The sequence below is a fragment of the Bos grunniens genome, chromosome 1 (assembly GCF_055505025.1).
Source record: "Bos grunniens cultivar Pamir isolate PY7600 chromosome 1, Bosgru_T2T1.0, whole genome shotgun sequence".
NCBI classification, from domain to species: domain Eukaryota; kingdom Metazoa; phylum Chordata; class Mammalia; order Artiodactyla; family Bovidae; genus Bos; species Bos grunniens.
In genome coordinates, this window is record NC_141165.1 from 150671372 (window position 1) to 150690180 (window position 18809).

Genomic DNA, 18809 nt, shown 5'->3' on the forward strand with positions numbered 1-18809 from the left:
CAAAACGAAAAGGAGAGCTTGTTGAAGGAGAGGGATCACATTTTGTCCACGTTGGGCGAGACCAAGCAGAACCTGACCGGGCTCTGCCAGCAAGTCTGTAAAGAAGCGGCTCTGAGTCAAGAACAGATACAGATCCTTGCCAAGTACTCAGCCTCCGACTGCCCGCTCTCCCTGTTAATTTCCGAGAAAGGCAAGAGCACTCCTGATAGTGAGCTCGTGTTACCCTCGATCCTGAGTCTGTCTGAAAGGCCTGCAGCTGGACTGCCTGCCGGGGAGCCCAGCCTATGTTACCCCAGCACCAAGGGCGGCGAGGCGGGCGGTATGCGGGGCCAGGAGTCCCAGACGGCCACCAGCACCCTCTCAGAGACGAGGGAGCCCTGCCGCCAGAGCGGGGGCATCTCAGACTTCTGTCAACAGATGACCGACAAGTGTACTACTGATGAGTAAACGCACCTCCGGCTATTTCCTACTGACATCTTGACATTGTCTTAAAAGCCTGATATGGCCTCCTGTCTCTTGACAGTATGGTTTGTCTTCCCTCATACTTTGCTGTTAAGGGAATTCCTTTGATGTCAGCCTTGACTTTTCCTTCATTTCCACAGGAGGGGCAGAAATGATCTGCTACCTGGATGCTGAAAACTCCCACATGGAAATGCAGTAAGGCTTTGAAAGAAAGAAAGTGAAGTCGCTCAGTCATGTCTGACTTTTTGTGACCCCGTGGACTGTAGCATATACCAGGCTCCTCTGTCCATGGGATTTTCCAGCAAGGGTACTGAAAACTGCTCAGTTTTAAAGAATAACAGCTATTAGCAATGATTCTTCCCAGTGTTCAAAGTAAACAAGAAAGTGAAAAACTGTAGCGAATCAGACAACAGTTAAACAGGTTGAAACCTCTGCAGACACTTCCTGCTCTAAAGAAGTAGCCTGCAAAAGATTAATCATCCGGCCTTCTTACAACATACTGGTTTAAAAGAAAATGTTCTTCCAAGTAATGCTGACAGAGTTCCATGCTACTGAAAAGTGAGGTGTCACCACCTCGGGCACAGTGCTGTAGGCCTGAAGTGGGAACACATAGAGACCATCTTGCCTGAACCCTGGCGTGTTGCTCTTTCAGCTCTCGCTGAAAGTGGAGACTGGTTGGCCTGTAGCTGTGATTCTCGGCTACGTTGGAAACAGTTAGGAACCCCGGGCAGGAGGCTGGCCTCTGGCAGAGGCTCCTGATCCTCCTCAGTGTCGACTTTAAGAGTCGTGGCTGCATCAGCAGTAGATAAGTGTCATTTCCCTCTTTTCCTCTTCTTCTCTTCTACATCTGGGTCCAGCATGATCTTTCTGTTTGCTCACATTCTCGTCCTTTTGAAGGAGAAATAAAACTCAGGACACAGTGGCGTGAGCTCCTGTGATGGCAGCCTTGTCTTAGCCTCCCTGGAATCCTGGAGTGCTCACCCGGGACAAGGCTGGGGGCCTGCCCGCCAGAGGCCACTCATACAAGGGAACCCGCTGTTGCAGGGAAAGATGGCCTGCATTTATCAGGAGTGGCAGTTCATTTCCCATCCTGTCTCTGAAGGTCTGTGGTTTCTTTGTAAAAAGCATTACGATAGATCAAAATGTGTCCACAACAACCATGTAGGTTTGTGAGATAGGCTAAAAACATAATTTTGTACCACTGTGTGAATTTGGAAGCCAGATTTACTCTTGCTCTCCTCCCCAAATCTAGCGCGTAAGGGCACACCCATCATTTTGGACTTGGGCATTTTAAAATCAGTCTTTGTGTTTATTCAATCCTGTTTTAAGATAGTTTTCTAATAATCTGAACCCTTATCCCATGCCATTATGCAATGGTTCTTAGCCATTCTGCTGTTATAGAAAGCTGTGGACCTGTCAGTGATGAAAGCAACATTGAATATTTGCATTCAGAGAAACGTTTGCAGAATCCAGTTTGAAAGGGTACAGAAAGTAATTTTTAGAGTTTGGATTGGAAAGTACTTCATTTCACTGAGGTTAGACACCTGACTTGTGTAGAGTGCATCTTGAGTCTGGCAGAGGGCTTGTGTAGTTAACGTGTAGGAATGGGTCTGAAGCCAATAGGCCTGTGAGGCGACATGGGGACCAGGCTTCCCATTTCAGAGTAATTCGTCTAATGTTACCCTTTTTCATGGGGGCTGGTGTTGCGGGAGCTATTGCCACTATCTTTTCAGTGGTTTGTATGTTATTTCTATTATCAGCTTAGCTGTTGTAGGAAAAAACTAGTTGGACTTGTTTATTTTCTAGAGGCTTTTATAAGTACACCTAAGAATTTGTCAAGGAGAATATAATTCTATGATAATGAATCCCATACTACAAAACAGTGATCAATGGTGTATGCGTGTGTGTGTGTGTGTATTCTTCCATCTAGCTATTTCTTTGATACTTGTAATTTTAAATTCAAAATATAAAATAATATAAAACCTTTTCTGGTTTACAGTGTGTAAAATCTTACCCAAGCCGGCGGACTCCTTCATTTCCTACCTCAGTGTGCACTCGGCTATTTTTCGCACCAGTCTGTGTATGTACAAGTGTCAGTCTCGTACTTTAATTGCTACTGTAAATAACTGCCTTGAAAGATTACTTCCTATTTTATGATGAAACCTAGCTGTCTTCAGAGTTTAAATACAGTTTTTAAGGCACTTGGATTAAATTTCTCGCTACATATAAACAGTTTAGCATTAAGGTTTATTTTAATGATATTCTAATTATTGGCCAAGTGTATTATTTCATAAAATAGAGCATTACTTTTAATAACCAGCATGTAATACAAGTAACTACACTACCTCATACCTACATGATTTTCAAGTTGTAATCCAGAGGAACAGAGAGATAAAAATTTTTTTATCTTTGTCTTTTGGCCATAAAGTGGGGAAGTTTTTTATATATTGCATAGCATTACACATTTATGCCTATTTTAACATTAACTTCTAAAGACGTTTTTTCTAAGAAAATTTGTTTTAAATTGATTTTTTTTTGATGCTGCCGAAGACAAATGACAGGATTATGTGTATACAGTGTATATCTTTTCCTTCATGCAGAACTTTGCAAAGGTGATTTTCAGTTTGTATATGGTGTATTTACACGATTATGGTTCCTTATTTTATGAGTTAGCCTTCTCACTGCTTGATGATTTTTAAAAGCTGTTAGGTCTAACTCAGTAAAATAACCATACCTTAAAGTGTTTCTCATTATTTGAATCCTGCAGCTGTAGCAAATAATTTGTTAAGTTGCTATATCCAGAACAAACATGGATATAAATCTAAGTACTACATCTGTACATCTTATAATTTACTATAGCTTAATGCTTAACTAATTTAAAATAAGGAATCAAATATATTTGACACAGTAGACGATACAGGTTGCATGTGGACACTCAGCCACATTAACAACTTGGAGAAAAAAAATAAAAAAATGGCAATGTTATAATGAATTCTCAGGTGAACTTTTTTTTCAGTTATGAAACATCTATTTTGAATTTGTAAATATTTTAACTGTTTTATTAAAGCATGTAATAAACTATTCTTTGAAACCTGTTGGGCAGAATGAAAATTTAAAGCCATAATGGCAAAAGATGGCATACTGATTGTAAAATAAACAGAAATAATAACAGCTATTGATTTTTTTTGTATCTTTCATAATATAATTTTCTAACAATGCAATAAAACCACTAAATTTATATATCAATATCCTATCAAGATCATGTTTCATTAAAGGTGAACTTTCAAAGTATTTAATTTACATTTTCTTCCTATTGTGCTTGCCCAAATGTAGCAAAACTAGGAATGTTAAATGTTGGTAATAAAATGACAGTTCAATAAAAGTCTCGAAAACTGCTTCTGATCGACTAGATTTGTACATTCCATTTCCATTTTCTCACCTCTCATACGAATTTACTAATTTTGGTCTTTTGGTCAATAAACAGTATGGCTCTGGCATCTGTATGAAGGGGTCTTTTTCATTAGTTGATTATCATGCCTGAAAAGGTTCTCAGCAATCACCAGGTATTTAAAGAAGCACAGGTTTTAACCTTGTTTCTGATTTAATTTTAGTCTTTGGCTAGAACTGTAGGGTTAAGGGGTATCTCTTTCAGTCCTCAGTTTTGAAAAATTTATCTGCAGGATCAAATCAACCATGTTACATTCAACTTCTAACCAGGCCTTTGTAATCATGCTTTGGGCAGCTGCTCAGAGTTACCGGCAATCCAGATCAAGGTCTGCTGGTCTAGTTATTTTGTGAGTCTCCTCTGCGTGTAATGTTGCGTGGTAGGTGGAGGCTTAGTTTTGACCTTAGACATTGACTGTTTCTGGGGGAGAGACTTCACCATTGCATAATACCTTCATGTGCTCTTATGCTTCCAAGGGGTTTCTGGTACCCAGGATGGATTGAGTGAGAGCTCCCCCTAGGGGCTTGGAGGCCACATCCCTATGTGAACAGGCATATTCAGATTGGAGCCTCAGAGATGAGTAGGCTGCCCCTTGCAAAGCAATGTTTAGAGCTAAGAAAGTTGCCTTCCCAAGGATGTTTTCTCCTTTACATGGATGTAAGCAATCCAGAGGCACCTAAAGACAAGCCACTTTGGATTATTGAGGGACCAGCCTTGGATCCTTGGTCCTGCATACAGACTGGAATTGGGTGGCAAGCGTAGGGTCAGTGACACTGGCCTGGCACTGCCAGTTAAAAGCTAGAACCTTACCAGCACACTGTAATGCATTGGGACCCAGCTGCCTTGAAAAAAGCAGGAAAGCAGTGTACATGTTTCCCAGTTCTAACAGCCCTGTGAAGTCCTTTCTGGAAGTCGTGCCTTGAGGTTGCCTGCCCAGGCTGAGGGCTCATGCTGCTGGGCTGTGCTCGCAAGGCTGTTGTGCTCTTGGTGTTGCGCAGGGCCCCTACAATCGTGCTGCTGCAAGTTCATTTATTCCATGTTGCACACATTTTCTAAGGTCCTTTTGCTGTTTTGCAGTTGTTAAGTCGTGTCTAACTCTTTTCAACCCCGTAGACTGCAGCACGCCAGGCTTCCCTATCCTTCACCATCTCCCGGAGCTTGCTCAAACTCATGTCCATCAAGTCAGTGATGCTGTCTAACCATCTCATCTTCTGTTGTCCCCTTCTTCTCCCGCCTTCAATCTTTCCCAGCATCAGGGTCTTTTCTGATGAGTCGGCTCTTTGCATCAGGTGGCCAGAGTATTGGAGCTTCAGCTTCAGCGGCAGACCTTCCAATGAATATTCAGGACTGATTTCCTTTAGGATGGACTGGTTGGATCTCCTTGCAGTCCAAAGGAGTCTCAAGAGTCTTCTCCAACACCACAGTTCAAAAGCATCAATTCCTTGGCACTCAGCCTTTATGGTCCAACTCTCACATCCATATATAATCACTGGGAAAACAATAGCTTTGACTATACTGACCTATTTTGGCAAAGTAATGTCTCTAGTTTTTAATATGTTGTCTAGGTTTGTCATAGCTTTCCTTCCAAGAAGTAAGTGTCTTTTAATGCAGTCACCATCTGCAGTGATTTTGGAGCCCAAGAAAATAAAATCTGTCACTTTTTCCACTTTTCCCCTTTCTGTTTGCCATGAAGCGATGGGACCAGATACCATGATATTCACTTTTTTGAACGTTGAGTTTTAAGAGAGCTTTTTCACTTTCTCTTTCACTTTCATCAAGAGGCTCTTTAGTTCCTCTTTGCTTTCTGCACTTGAGTGGTATCATCTGCATGTCTGAACTTGTTGCTATTTCTCCTGGCAATCTTGATTCCAGCTTGTGACTCATCCAGTCTGGCATTTTGCATTATGTGCTCTGCATATAAGTTAAACACGGTGACAGCCTTGACGTACTTCTTTCCCAGTTTTGAACCAGTCCATTATTTCATGCCCGGTTCTACCTGTTGCTTATTGACCTGCATACCTGTGTCTTAGGAGCCAGGTAGGGTGGTCTGGTATTCCTATCTCTTTTAAGAATTTCCCACGGGTTTATTGTGATCCACACAGTCAGAGGCTTTAGCATAGCCAGTGAAGCAGAAGCAGATATTTTTCTGGAATTCCCTTGCTTTTTCTGTGGGCAGGGGTATTTCTGTCAGCTGAATTTAGGTCCGTAGGCAGTAGAATCTGGCAAGTGGGCACTGACGAGGAAACTCTCTGGGGTACTCGTCATCTGCCACAGCCTTTGGGCACACTGGGTATGTGTTCTGGGCGTGTAGCTGTGCTAATGGTTGGATATTGGCTCAATTTCAAACCAAGTGGCACAAATACGTGCTACTGTTGTGTGTGTCATGATTAACTCTGAGTCACTTTAGAGTCTTGGCATGGAGCCATTACCACTTTGGAGTCTCCAAAGGAGTGCTGTTGATCCTGTGAAGGGTGACCCACACCTCTGCTGAGGTCCTGGCACCTATGGCTTAAAGATGCCCACTGAGCCTTTTCAAAAGCTCACAGAGGCAGTTAGAACCCCACAGAAAGTCATATTTTACAAGTAAAATATAAGCCACAATGACCGTCCAAATTCAAAAGGCTCACAGTCTGGTTTAAAAGCTCTTACCCAAGCCACTTGCGCTAGCTACTGTGAAAACCCACTGGGCCCAGTGCAAGCCCCCAGGCAACACCAAAGTTAGATCCCCTGGCCCCCACTGTGCGCCATGGTGCCGTGAGGTTCCAGATCACATGGGTCCTCACCACCCAATTCTATTCTGATTGTGGTTTCTCAGTATCTCTAAACACTGCCCTCCGCCCACCCCCCTGCCACGCCCCCACCAAATATTTGGTATCTGGGGAGGATTTCATAGTCCCTTCCTGGGTGATGAGCAAGTAGCGAAATAAAATGAAGGAATGGTGGGTGGAAAACCAAAAGGAAACAATAAACTGTAGTTGAAGATGTAGCTTAGAGAGAGATCTGGGTGTGAACTCCGGGATGAGGCACGTTTGTGTCATCAGTTTGTTCCCTGTTGGAGGAAATGAACGTTTCCCTGCTCCTGGTTTCCACGAAGAGAGATTTTGAGAGATTGTCCTCTAAGCAGCAGCACACCGCCCGCCCTGCCTCTGCTTCATCTGCATGGCTGTGCAGTGGGGCTGAGCACAAGACGTGCTGCACGCGTATCCCAAGAGGAAGAAGGTCCATGCCCAAGCGGAGAAGAGCCAGTTATTTTTTCCAAATTCATGAATCAACTCCCAGCTCTCCAGAGATGGAAGGGGTAAAGAGGTTAACGGATGATCTCCCAGAAACCAGAGCGTAGGAGATTAAAGGGGAAATGTGGGAAGGAATTATCTGGAGGCAGTGACTCTGGTGACTTTGGAAAGCTTACACTATTACTGGGTGTGTACTCAGTCGTGTCGGAGTGTTTGTGACCTTATGGAGAGCTTACAAGAAGAGAAACAGCAAGGTATAGAGAGAAGCAGGCCTCAGTGAAGGTCATGAACTCACGTTTCCAGCCTCCCCACTTCCTCCTCTGCTTCTAGAGGCAGCTGTAGGTTCAGGGTTAAAAACAAAGTATTACCTTGTGCTTAAGCCCAAGCACTTCTTTTTCTCCCCTTCACCTCTGTTATCTACACTGTTGTAGGTTTTGGACGTTTATTTTCATTTTTAATTTACTTTTTATTCTGGCTGCACTGGGTCTTTTCGTGGTGGGCAGGGCCTTCTCTAGTTGTGGTCCAGGGGCTTAGTTTCCCCATCAGTGACTGAACCCACGGCCCCTGCACTGGGAGGTGGGGTCTCAACCACTGGACCACCAGGGAAGTCACTGTTCTAGAAGTGTAAGTGAAAAGAAAATGGAAAGGATTTTAAAAACTGATTGTCACATATCCTCTTTTCATTTAGAAAGAACTCAGACAGTAACAGAGAAGGCAGTGGCACCCCACTCCAGTACTCTTGCCTGGAAAATCCCATGGATGGAGGAGCCTGGAAGGCTGCAGTCCATCGGGTCGCTGAGGGTCGGACACGACTGAGCGACTTCACTTTCACTTTTCACTTTCATGCATTGGAGAAGGAAATAGCAACCCACTCCAGTGTTCTTGCCTGGAGAATCCCGGGGACAGGGGAGCTTGGTGGGCTGCCGTCTATGGGGTCGCACAGAGTCAGACACGACTGAACGACTTCACTTGTTCTTGGGCTTTTCAGCAGACACTGTTTCCCTTCTCCCCTTTTAGCTTCCATTTACTCACTGTCTGGAAAGCCACTGTTTCCTAAACAGTTAACTTCCTTCTTTCTGGAGACTGGACCTAAATAATTTTCTGGATACTGTCTTGTTAGGCAGGTTTCTGGTGTGATATTAATCTCTTTCGAGGCAAGTCTTGCAAATAATACCCAGAGCACGATTAAATATGGAAATATTCACTGTAATTTAATCTTTCTAAAATAATACCTCTTTGATCCACCTCAGAAACTTTGAGTCTTTTTGCTTTGGACTATTAATTTCAAAGAATTATCTTTTGTGAAATCGCTAAACTTCTGTTTGGTTTGCTTTGATTTAAACGATAACAACCTTAAATGAACAGGACCACTACCAGTACCTTTGAAATAAATTTTTCTTTAAAAAAAAAAAAAAAAGAATTTTTTTTTAACATTGTGTTTCAGGCTTCTTTGAGATTTTTATTTGCTTTTTTTTTTTAGAAGACCTCATCTACTGTGCTCAACATCTGATATTTGAGGTGTCTGTTGTGGTAAATTTAGTCTGCCAAGAAATCCTTCGTACCATGCCTAGAAATTTGGGTATCTGCTCAGACAGCCCTGTTTTGGCCCACCAGATAAATTAGTATAACCTGAGAGGGCAGCTTGGTGTGGAATCAAAAATGGAGTTTGAAACTGACAAGAATGAGGAGTGGAGCGTGTATAAATTAAAAGAGTTCAAGCTGCTAAGATAAAGTAGGGGAATTTGGCTAGTCCAAGCACTTCATAGACGGGCCTTGTGTTTGCTAGGGTCTGGCAGACCTGACAGCTGCAAATGTGTTTTAAATAGGCTAAAAAGGAAGTATGCACTTAAGGACTAAAGGAATTGCACAGATTTAAGTAATGACTCAGGCAAAAGTCCAGATCTTTTCAGAAAGAAGACGATGGGGACTGAAGGAACGTGGGCCTGGAGTGAAGACACTGAGTTTTTAAGCCAGGTTCTGACACTTCATTACTGAACAGCTGTAGGAGAGTCCACTTGATTTCTCCTGTAGCTTCTTTATCTGTACATATGCCATACTGGGTCTTCTGGCCCTTGAGACCGAAGTCAGATTGACTCAAACTTTCATTCATATTCTTTTAAAGTCCTAGTCAGCTATTTGACACATAGTGAGTGAATACTCTCCTTAAATTGGGAAGGAAAGGTGGATTTCTGGAGAGTGAACGTGGATATTTGTGGTGCGATTGGCTTAGAGTCTCATGGTGACTCTGAATTAGGTACTTCAGTTCAGTTCATTTCAGCTGCTCAGTCGCATCCCATGTTTTGTGACCCTATGGACCACAGCACACCAGGCTTCCTGGTCCATCAGCAACTCCTGGAGCTTGCTCAAACTCACGTCCATCGAGTCGGTGACGCCATCCAACCATCTCATCCTCTGTTGTCCCCTTCTCCTCCTGCCCTCAGTCTTTCCCAGCATCAGGGTCTTTTCTGATGAGTCAGTTCTTTGCATCAGCTGGCCAGAGTATTGGAGCTTCAGCTTCAGCATCAGTCCTTCCAATGAATATTCAAGGTTGATTTCCTTTAAGATTGACTGGTTTGATCTCCTTGCTGTCTTAGGCAGTTTCTTCCATCCAAATAGTTCACCTTATTGTTTCTTGTGCTATATTTTAGACATTGTTGATAAAGTCATTAAAGTCAATAGCTTCCTTTAATTTCACCCAAATGAATAAGTAAGCAGGTAAGTAAGCAAACAAAATACTCCCTGGGTACAGGATTAAGAGGTACAAACTATTATATATTAAAATAAACTACAAGGATATATTGTACAGCAGAGGAAGTATAGCCAGTATTTTATAATAACTGTAAATAGAGAATAACCTTTAAAATTGTGTCACTCTATTATATACCTATAAAATATAATATTGTACATCAACTATACTTCAGTAAAGAACTGCCTCTGGCACTAGAGCTGAATGGGTAGAGTAGGCTTTATTGCAATTTGGGGGAATATATTTATTTCAGTTTAATATAGACAGCTTCAGTGTGAACACTGTGATAGCTCCATCTTGAGGTCTCCCCCTCCCCTGGGGGATTTTCACAGCCTGCCCAGCTTCATGTGGGGTCTCGGCCTCATAACAGCTCACCGACTCTTGCCTCTTCCCTTCTTCCCCCGATTGCCCTGGGGAGCCCACATGCAGCTCTCTCCTCTCTCAGTCTCCGAGGATGGCTTTGGACCATCTCACTTGCAAACTCCGACAAGGGCTCAGCAGAACAGTGGGGATTTCGTGAAGCAGGACTGTCTCTTCTAGAAGGCAGCTCATTCATTCATTCAACAAAATCCTAGTAAGCTCCAGGAGGAACCACTAAACACTGTTTTGGCTCCAGGGACCCATGAGAGAGAGAGATGAAAATCTGTATCCTCACCAAGTTTACATTCTAGTCCAGACAAAGGGACCAGAAGCAGAAATATAAAGCACTGAGTATATTAGAAGGTGAAAAAGGCCTTGAGAAAAATAAGCACAGAAGCAGAAGAGCAGAGTGGGAGCTTTGTACAAGCTGGCAAAGGAAAGTCATCTGAGAAGATGCTATTTGAATAAAGAACTGAGGGAAGTTAAATGAGCTTTAGTTGGTTATACTTTGAAGATTATTTTTTGACTTAAGTTATGAAGTAAAAAATGGAGAAGAGATCAATCTTGCATGGCTATAGTAAGAATCAAATAAAACAATGTTTGGAATAATTCCTTTTAGAAAACCAGTTAGTACATAAAATGAAAGTTTCTCAGTTGTGTCCGACTCTTTGCCACCCCATGGACTGTAGCCCACCAGGCTTCTCTGTCCAAGGAATTCTCCAGGCAAGAATTCTGGAGTGGGTAGCTGTTCCCTCCTCCAGGGAATCTTCCCAACCCAGGGCTTGAACCCAGGTCTCCCACCTTGCAAGTGGATTCTTTACTGTCTGAGTCACCAGGGAAGCCCAATTAGTACATAGCTAGCATATAATAAATTTTAGTCTTATTATTACATAGAGTGGTGCCCTCTAATACAGTACCTGCTAGCCACAATAAGCTGTGTAAACTTATGTGAATTCAAATGAAGTAGTAATAAAAATTCAATTTCTCAGCCTCACTAGTGACATTTCAAGTTCTCAACAGCCACATGTTGCTGCTGGCTGCCACTTTGCACAGTGCAGACACGGACCATTTCTATCCCTGTAGAAAGTTCTATTGCATACTGCTAAATATAGAGTCTAACGTTGATACATCAAGGAAAATGCAGTCTCATATGTAACAGGAGTGTCATGGGACATTGTTGTCTTAGAATTTCAGCTCAAGCCTCATAGCTGAGGACAGTGGGAGACATTGATCCCACATATTAAAGAGAGATGTCAGCATAGACGCATTTGTACAGGGCTTACTGCTCGCATGTGTGTGCTCAGTTGTGTCTGACACCTTGCGACTCTGTGGACTGTAGCCCATCAGGCTCCTCTGTCCATGAAGTTCCCGGGCAAGAATACTGGAATGGGTAGCCATTTCCTCCTCCAGGGGATCATCCCGACGCAGGCATCGAACCTGCATCTTCTGCATCTCCTGCATTGGTAAGCAGATTTTTTACCATAGAATCGCTTGGGAAGCACCTCCAGGGTTTACTAGCAGAGGCCGGATGAGAATTTTGGCCAATCTCTGGTTTCCAGTCTAGATAAGAGAAGCCTCAAGGTCCATTGAGAGACTAGATTCTTTCAGGTGAATTCATCAGAATGGAGGCTGCTGTGGGGCACGGAAGGGGAGTTTCTGATCCTCCCAGTTCAGTGAAAGGGGGCCTACCAGGAGAACCTCACCCAGATGGGGTGTCTCTGGAAGGGGAGGCCAACATTTGCTCCCGGCTGGATGCGTCTGACCCGAGATACTGGTGTGTTTCCCCCTGGGTTGCTCTCCGAGGCAAGTAAGAAAGGGTTCTTAAGGAACCTTGTGGTGCCCAGAGGCCAAAAGTATGAGATGAGCTCAAGGGGCCGTAGACGCAGGAACATAAAGTACCAGATCCTCGTTACCCTTCCTGCCGTGTTGGAACCGTTGCGGAATTTTTGAGCGGTCCCCGGCACCTGGCTCGTCCCTTTCCTGTCCCATGTTAGAAATCATGTTCTTCTCCTTCCCTGTGTAAGGAAATGACACGTATCCCACCCAATCAGCAAATGACTCACAAGCTTCCTACTCCATTCCTTTGTTCCCTGGCTACCAAAACAGGCAGGTGACCCATATTTGTCATGGGCTTCCAGGTGGCGCTACTGATGAAGAACCCATGTGCCAAATGCAAGAAACGTGAAATGTGGGTTCGATCCCTGGGTCTGGAAGATCCTCTGGAGAAAGGCATGACAACCCACTCCAGTATCCTTGCCTGGGAAATCTCATGGATGGAGGAGTTCATGGGATCACAAAGGGTCAGACACAACCGAAGTGACTTAGCACACACACTCCCTCACCACTGGAAAAGCTGGCCTGCTCACAGTGTCTCCTGGTCTAATAAACTCTGTTTTCCTTTCATTCTGTCTTGTGTCTGGAAGTTCTTTTCTGACCTGTGCACAGAACATAAAAACCTGATGTGTGCTCTTAATAATTTGCAGTGGGGAGCCGGCCATCTGTGTGATGGGAGAGGCCCCGCGTCCTCAGTGGAGAGGTCTAATGATGGGGAGGCCAGCTGAGCTGCAGGAGAGGATGGGCTGGGCAGAGAGAGCAGGGCAGCCTGCCCTGTTACCACAGCGGGGCCCGCCTTGCTGCCAAGTGTGTGCCATGGCAGGTAAGTAGGCTGAAGCCCTGTAAGGACGTGCCTTCATCCTTCATTCAGTCGCTCAGTCGTGTCCAACTCTTTGTGACCCCATGGACTGCAGCACGCCAAGCCTCCCTGTCCATCACCAACTCCCGGAGTTTACTCAAACTCATGTCCATTGAGTTGGTGAGGCCATCCAGCCATCTCATCCTGTTGTCCCCTTCAAAAAAAAGAAAGAAATGTCGTCCCTCATAAGGGACAAGACATTTGTACAGTGAAGGCGAGTGTCAGATGGAGCAGTAATTGTCAGATGTCGCGTGGAAGGTGCCTCACACATGTCCCTGTGGGAGATCCCTGAGGGGACCACAGAGATGCACCCCGCCCCCCACCCCCAGGGGAAAGCTGCTGTCTGGTTGCCTCCCTGGATGAAACAGATCAACAGTATAGAGAAAACTAAAAACAGGGGCCAAGGAGGAGGAACGGGAGCCAGGGAGTAAAGAAGACGCCATGTGTCCATTCTGGGGCGAGTCCCAGAGCCGGGAGGCAATTCACAGAACCGGACGAGCAGGGCTGTGGCATTCCCCTTGTCCGAAAGGGGCAAGCGTTCCTCTGAGCCTGCCGTTTGTTGCAGGGCAGCTCAGCTGTTACCAGATCTTCAGGTTTTCTTTTCTTTCTTTTTTTTGGTGTAAATCATTTTGAAACTCTTTACTGAATTCATTACCGTGTGGCTTCCTTTTTATGCTTTGTTCTTTTGGCCGCAAGGCACGTGGGGTCTCAGCTCCCCGACCAGAGATTCAGCTCACACCTCGTGTGCTGGAAGGTGGTCTCAACCACTGGACTGTCAGGAAGTCCCCAGATTTTCAAAAGAAGCCAGACTGCTGGATTTTGGTGTGAAGCTATGCCATTTTTGAAACACAATGTACATTTTGAATAGATTCTGTTCCGGGTTTTTGAACACCTGAAAATAAAACTACTCTTTGAGTCAAAAACGATGGTAGAGTTTTGAGATTTGCCCGAGCTGCCACCAGGGGGTAGGGAAGAGACGTCGCATAGTATTACAAGTGGTGGAAGAAGAGCAGACGTTACAGGACTGTCTTTTCTGAATCTGGCCCATTTAATGCACCAGGTATGTGCAATATTTAACTAGAAGATTTAGTTTTTATTTCCACATCCGGGATATATCATTGCACAGAGGCATTTGCTAGTAAAGCGTGCAGATTTTCTTCTCTGTTCCCTGATTGAAGTCTTGCGGTCTGACTTTTCTCTCCATCTACCCTTCATGGAGCTGGTTTCTGGGAGTCACTCTTAAATGATCTGTTCTTGCTTGCTCTTCTAGCCTCCACCATCCAGCAGGGACTCGGGCTGCCCACAGATTCTCTGACACTCCTCCATTGACAAATGGGATCTGTGTCATGGCCCCTCTTCTTGAACCTGGGTAGACTTGTGGCTGCATTCACCAGTAGTTCGTGTCAGTTGCTCAGTCGTGCCCTTTGTGACCCCATGAACTGTTTAGCCCCGCCAGGCTCCTCTGTCCATGGAATTCTCCAGGCAAGAATACTGGAGTGGGTTGCCATTTCCTTTTGCAGGGGATCTTCCCAACTCAGGGATCGAATCCTGGTCTTCTGCATTGTGGGTGCATTCTTTACCATCTGAGCTACCAGGGAAGTCCAATAGAACTCATTCTATGAGACTTCTGGAACCTAGCTCTCAAAAGGACATGCAGCTCCTAATTTTTTTTTTTTTTTTAATATACCAGAATACTTGTTTTTGGAACCCTTGGTCACCATGAACAAGCCCAGATATTCAAGGCCCTCAGGCTGTGAGGAGGCCCAGGTCACACAGAAAGACCCTATGTTAGGCATGTCCATTGATGGTACTGGCTGGATCCAGGCTCAGAGCCACAGTAAAGAAGCCTCCAGATGACCCTAATCCCCAGTCATTCAAGCCATATCCAGCTGTTTGAGTCTCCCCAACTGAGATCTCAGATACCATGGAACAGAGACAAACCATCTTTGTCCATGACTCACAGATTCCACAGGATTTCCCAGGTGGCACTAGTGGTAAAGAACCTGCCTGCCAATGCAGGAATCATAAGAGGGTTCGATTCCTCAGTTGGGAAGATCCCCTAGAGAAGGGCATGGCAACCCACTCCAGTATTCTTGCCTGGAAAATCCCATGGACAGAGGAACCTGGTGGGCTACAGTCCATGGGGTCACAAAGAGTCAGACTCGACTGAAGCAACTGGGCAGGCACAGATTCCATGAACACAAAGAAAAATTATAGTTATGTCACAAAGTTTAGGGGGTGGTTACATAGCAATAGATAACTGGAATGAATGCTAGAATATCTGGACTCTAGACTCCAGCTGCCTTCCTGAGATTTACCCTCAGGTACAGAAACTGGGGATCCCACGTGGTGCTAGTGATAAAGAACCCACCTGCCAATGCAGGAGACATGTAAGAGATGCGGTTTGATCCCTGGGCCTGGAAGATCCCCTGGAGAAGGAAATGACAACCCATTCCGGTATCCTTGCCTGGAGAATCCCATGGACAGAGGAGCCTGGCGGGCTACAGTCTATAGGTGTCACAAAGTGTCAGACATGACTGAGCATCCATGCACACACAGACACTGAGGAGGGATTGCAAGGAGCCAACCAGTGAAGTTCTGGAAGGTGAACAGGAAACTGTTTTAAGGGGGCTGGAGAGGAGTGTTCTGAGCCTAGATGACCACGCCTGGGAAAGCTGAGGGGCGAGAGAGCACCTGGTTGGTTTGTAGACCTGAAATGTGTATCTAGCATGACTGAATGCTGTGTGTGTGGTCCCTGTGATGAGGATTCCAGATTGGAGGAGGGGCGCGCGATGAGCCAGGAGAGGGCTGAGAAGAGTCCAGGCCGTGATAAGTACGTGATGGATCTGGAATTTATCTTAAAGACAACAGGAAACTTCTGAAAGACGTGATATGATCAGTCCTGTGTTTTAGGAAGTTTGCTTTGGCCATTGTGAGGAGAGCTGATTGTGGAGAGAAAGAATGGAATGGAGGAGATGGATAAGAGACCATGGCTATAGTCAGACAAGGGATGATGGTGGGCTGGACTAAGAAAGTCTGGGTTGGCAAGTAAGCAGGAGCCAGATGCATAAAACAGGTAGGGAGATGAATAAGAGACCAGGGCTATAGTCAGAGGAGGGATCATGGTGGGCTCTACTAAGAAAGTGCTGGAAGGCAAGTGAGCAGGAGCCAGATGCATGAAACAGGTAGGAAAAGGGAGACTGCTGTTAGGTGGGAAGGAGGATTGGTAAAAAAGGACAGAAGAATCGTGGACTATTCCCAGATTTCCCTCTTGAATGATGAGTAGAAGTGGTTGCTAGTCAGTGAGGCTGTTCAGAAAGATGAAAGCGGGTTTGAGGAAGGCTTCAGTGATGACTGGGCAGTGTGCAAGGCACAGCGTGTGCTTCCGTGTGGAGAGGTCTAGTGCGTGGTTGATACGTAAGGCTTGGGTCAAGGAGGAAGATTTGCACCAAAGCTTTACATTTCTGCCTTTAACATACGATCCACTTTTGAAGTCATGTTTGTGGAGATCCCAAGGCGAGTTCTGGGAAACAGAAACAGTGTCCTACTTGGGAAGTGATTATAGTAGACCGCACACTGTTTGATGTATCAGAATTGCACCAGCCCCACCAAGAATAATTGGGTTAAGGCTTTGCAATTGTGATATTATATGACCTGCTTCATCGAGGCTTTCTTTTGCTGGAAGTCAGTGTTTTACAATGATTTTAACATGGGAAAGGTCCATGAGAAAGGTCCAAAAAATACATTTATTTTTAATTGAAGGGTAATTGCTTCACAGTATTGCCTTAGTTTCTGCCATACATCAACATGAATCTGTCATAGGTACACATATGGCCCCTCCCTCTTGAAGTTGTATATTTTTTAACGCATTTTGTTCTAACCTTTTTTTTCCCCCCACTCTAACTCTTTTCAATACTGTGGCTTTTGCAGGACTCCACACAGGATCCTTTTTATTTTCCAGCCGTAGGTGGCAGCACACCACTGCCTACGATTAGAGCAACTGCGTTTGTTAAGTCAGAGCTGCTGGTCAGGAGAGAGCAGCTAATGAGTAATCAGTCCAAGCTGCATGGCAAATTAATGTCTTTATTAAGTGAACTAACCGGTTCCCTTTATAAACAAGGTCAGAGTATTTACAACCCAGTGCATTTCATAAAGCAAAATCCATCTGCACTGATGGGACTCCACTAAGGAACCCATGATTTATCGGCAAGGAGCACATGCAAAAACTCACTTGGAAAACCGTCTTTTATAATGACTGGTACCATTCTGAGGTAATCATTAATAAAAGGCACCCTTGCTAGGTAGCCGCATTTTTCTCATACGAGGTAAATGAAAAAGTGATTACCTTAAACAGGAACCACTATTAAAGATGATATTGGGTGGCCTGTTCCAAATTAAGTTCTTAGTAATAAAAATAAAGTGTGACCCTTATTGACCAAATGTATCTTCTGTCACTTTTGTTGTTGAGCCTCTCAGTTGTGTCTGACTCTTTGCGACCCCATGGACTGCAGCATGCCAGGCTTTCCTGTCCTTTACCATCTCCCAGAACTTGCTCAAAGTCATGTCCATGATGATGCCATCCAAACATCTGATCCTCTTTCACCCCCTTCTCCTCTTGCCTTCAATCTTCCCCAGCATCAGAGTCTTTTCCAATGAGTCAGCTTTTTGCGTCAGGTGGCCAAAGGACTGGAGCTTCAGTTTCAGCATCAGCCCTTCCAGTGAATATTCAGGATTGATTGGTTTGATCTCCTTGCCGTCCAAAGGCCTCTCAAGAGTCTTCTCCAACAACGCAGTTCAAAAGCATCAATTCTTCGATGCTCAGCCTTCTTTATGGTCCAACTCTCACATCCATACATGACCACTGGAGAAACCATCGCTTTGACTATATGAACCTTTGTTGGCAAAGTGATGTCTCTGCTTTTTAGTATGCTAAGCTTGTCATAGCTTTTCTTCCGAGGAGCAAGCATCTTTTAATTTCATGGCTGCAGTCACCATCTGCAGTGATTCTGGAGCCCAGAAAATAAAGTGTGTCACTGTTTCCACTGTTTCCCCATCTATCTGCCGTGAAGTGATGGGATTGGATGCCATGATCTTAGTTTTTTGAATATTGAGTTTTAAGCCAGGTTTTTTACTCTCCTCTGTCACTTTCATCAAAAGGCTCTTTAGTTCCTCTTCCCTTTCTCAGCTTTTCTTTGCCATAAGGGTGGTGCTATCTGCATATCTGAGGTTATTGCTGTTTTTCCCAGCATTCTTAATTCCAGCTTATGCTTCATCCAGCCTGGCATTTTGCATGATGTACTCTGCATATACGGAGAAGGCAATGGCACCCCACTCCAGTACTCTTGCCTGGAAAATCCCATGGATGGAGGAGCCTGGAAGGTCGCTGAGGGTCGGACATGACTGAGCGACTTCACTTTCACTTTTCACTTTCATGCATTGGAGAAGGAAATGGTAACCCACTCCAGTGTTCTTGCCTGGAGAATCCCAGGGACAGGGGAGCCTGGTGGGCTGCCGTCTATGGGGTCGCACAGAGTCGGACACGACTGAAGCAACTTAGCAATAGCAACTCTGCATATAAGTTAAATAAGCAGGGTGACAATATACAGCCTTTGTCACTTAGATTAGACAAAGCCTTATTTCACATTTAGAGTAGGTTGCACAGGTATAATGTTTAATGTTTACCATCTACTTCATGTCACATTTTAAGTGAATCAAATGCTTAATTTTGCCTTCATTGTCAGAGAACTGTATGAGAAGCTCAGAATATCTTCTCACTAAGTGTCCAGGTGTCAGGGACCTGGTGAATTTCAGGTTCTAGAATAGTGCTGTGCAATAGAAATCTAAGGCAAGCCACACATGCAAACTGCATGT

At 44.6% G+C, this 18809-nt stretch overlaps 1 protein-coding gene across 5 annotated transcripts in view; it reads left to right on the forward strand.

Moving 5' to 3' along the window:
• Positions 1-18809, forward strand: part of BACH1 (BTB domain and CNC homolog 1) — a 67817-nt gene that overhangs the window by 41593 nt on the left and 7415 nt on the right. For 3 of the 5 annotated variants that reach the window (XM_086412955.1, XM_086412946.1, XM_086412959.1), the window contains exon 5: positions 1-3857. The exons of 1 other annotated variant lie outside the window; for it this stretch is intronic. In XM_086412955.1, coding sequence (XP_086269081.1) covers positions 1-447 — 447 coding nt within the window. In that variant the 3' untranslated portion in view covers positions 448-3857. Of the gene's footprint in view, positions 3858-12729; positions 12903-18809 lie in introns of those variants that run through there. One more of the 5 variants, XR_015168127.1, reaches the window with a different exon arrangement.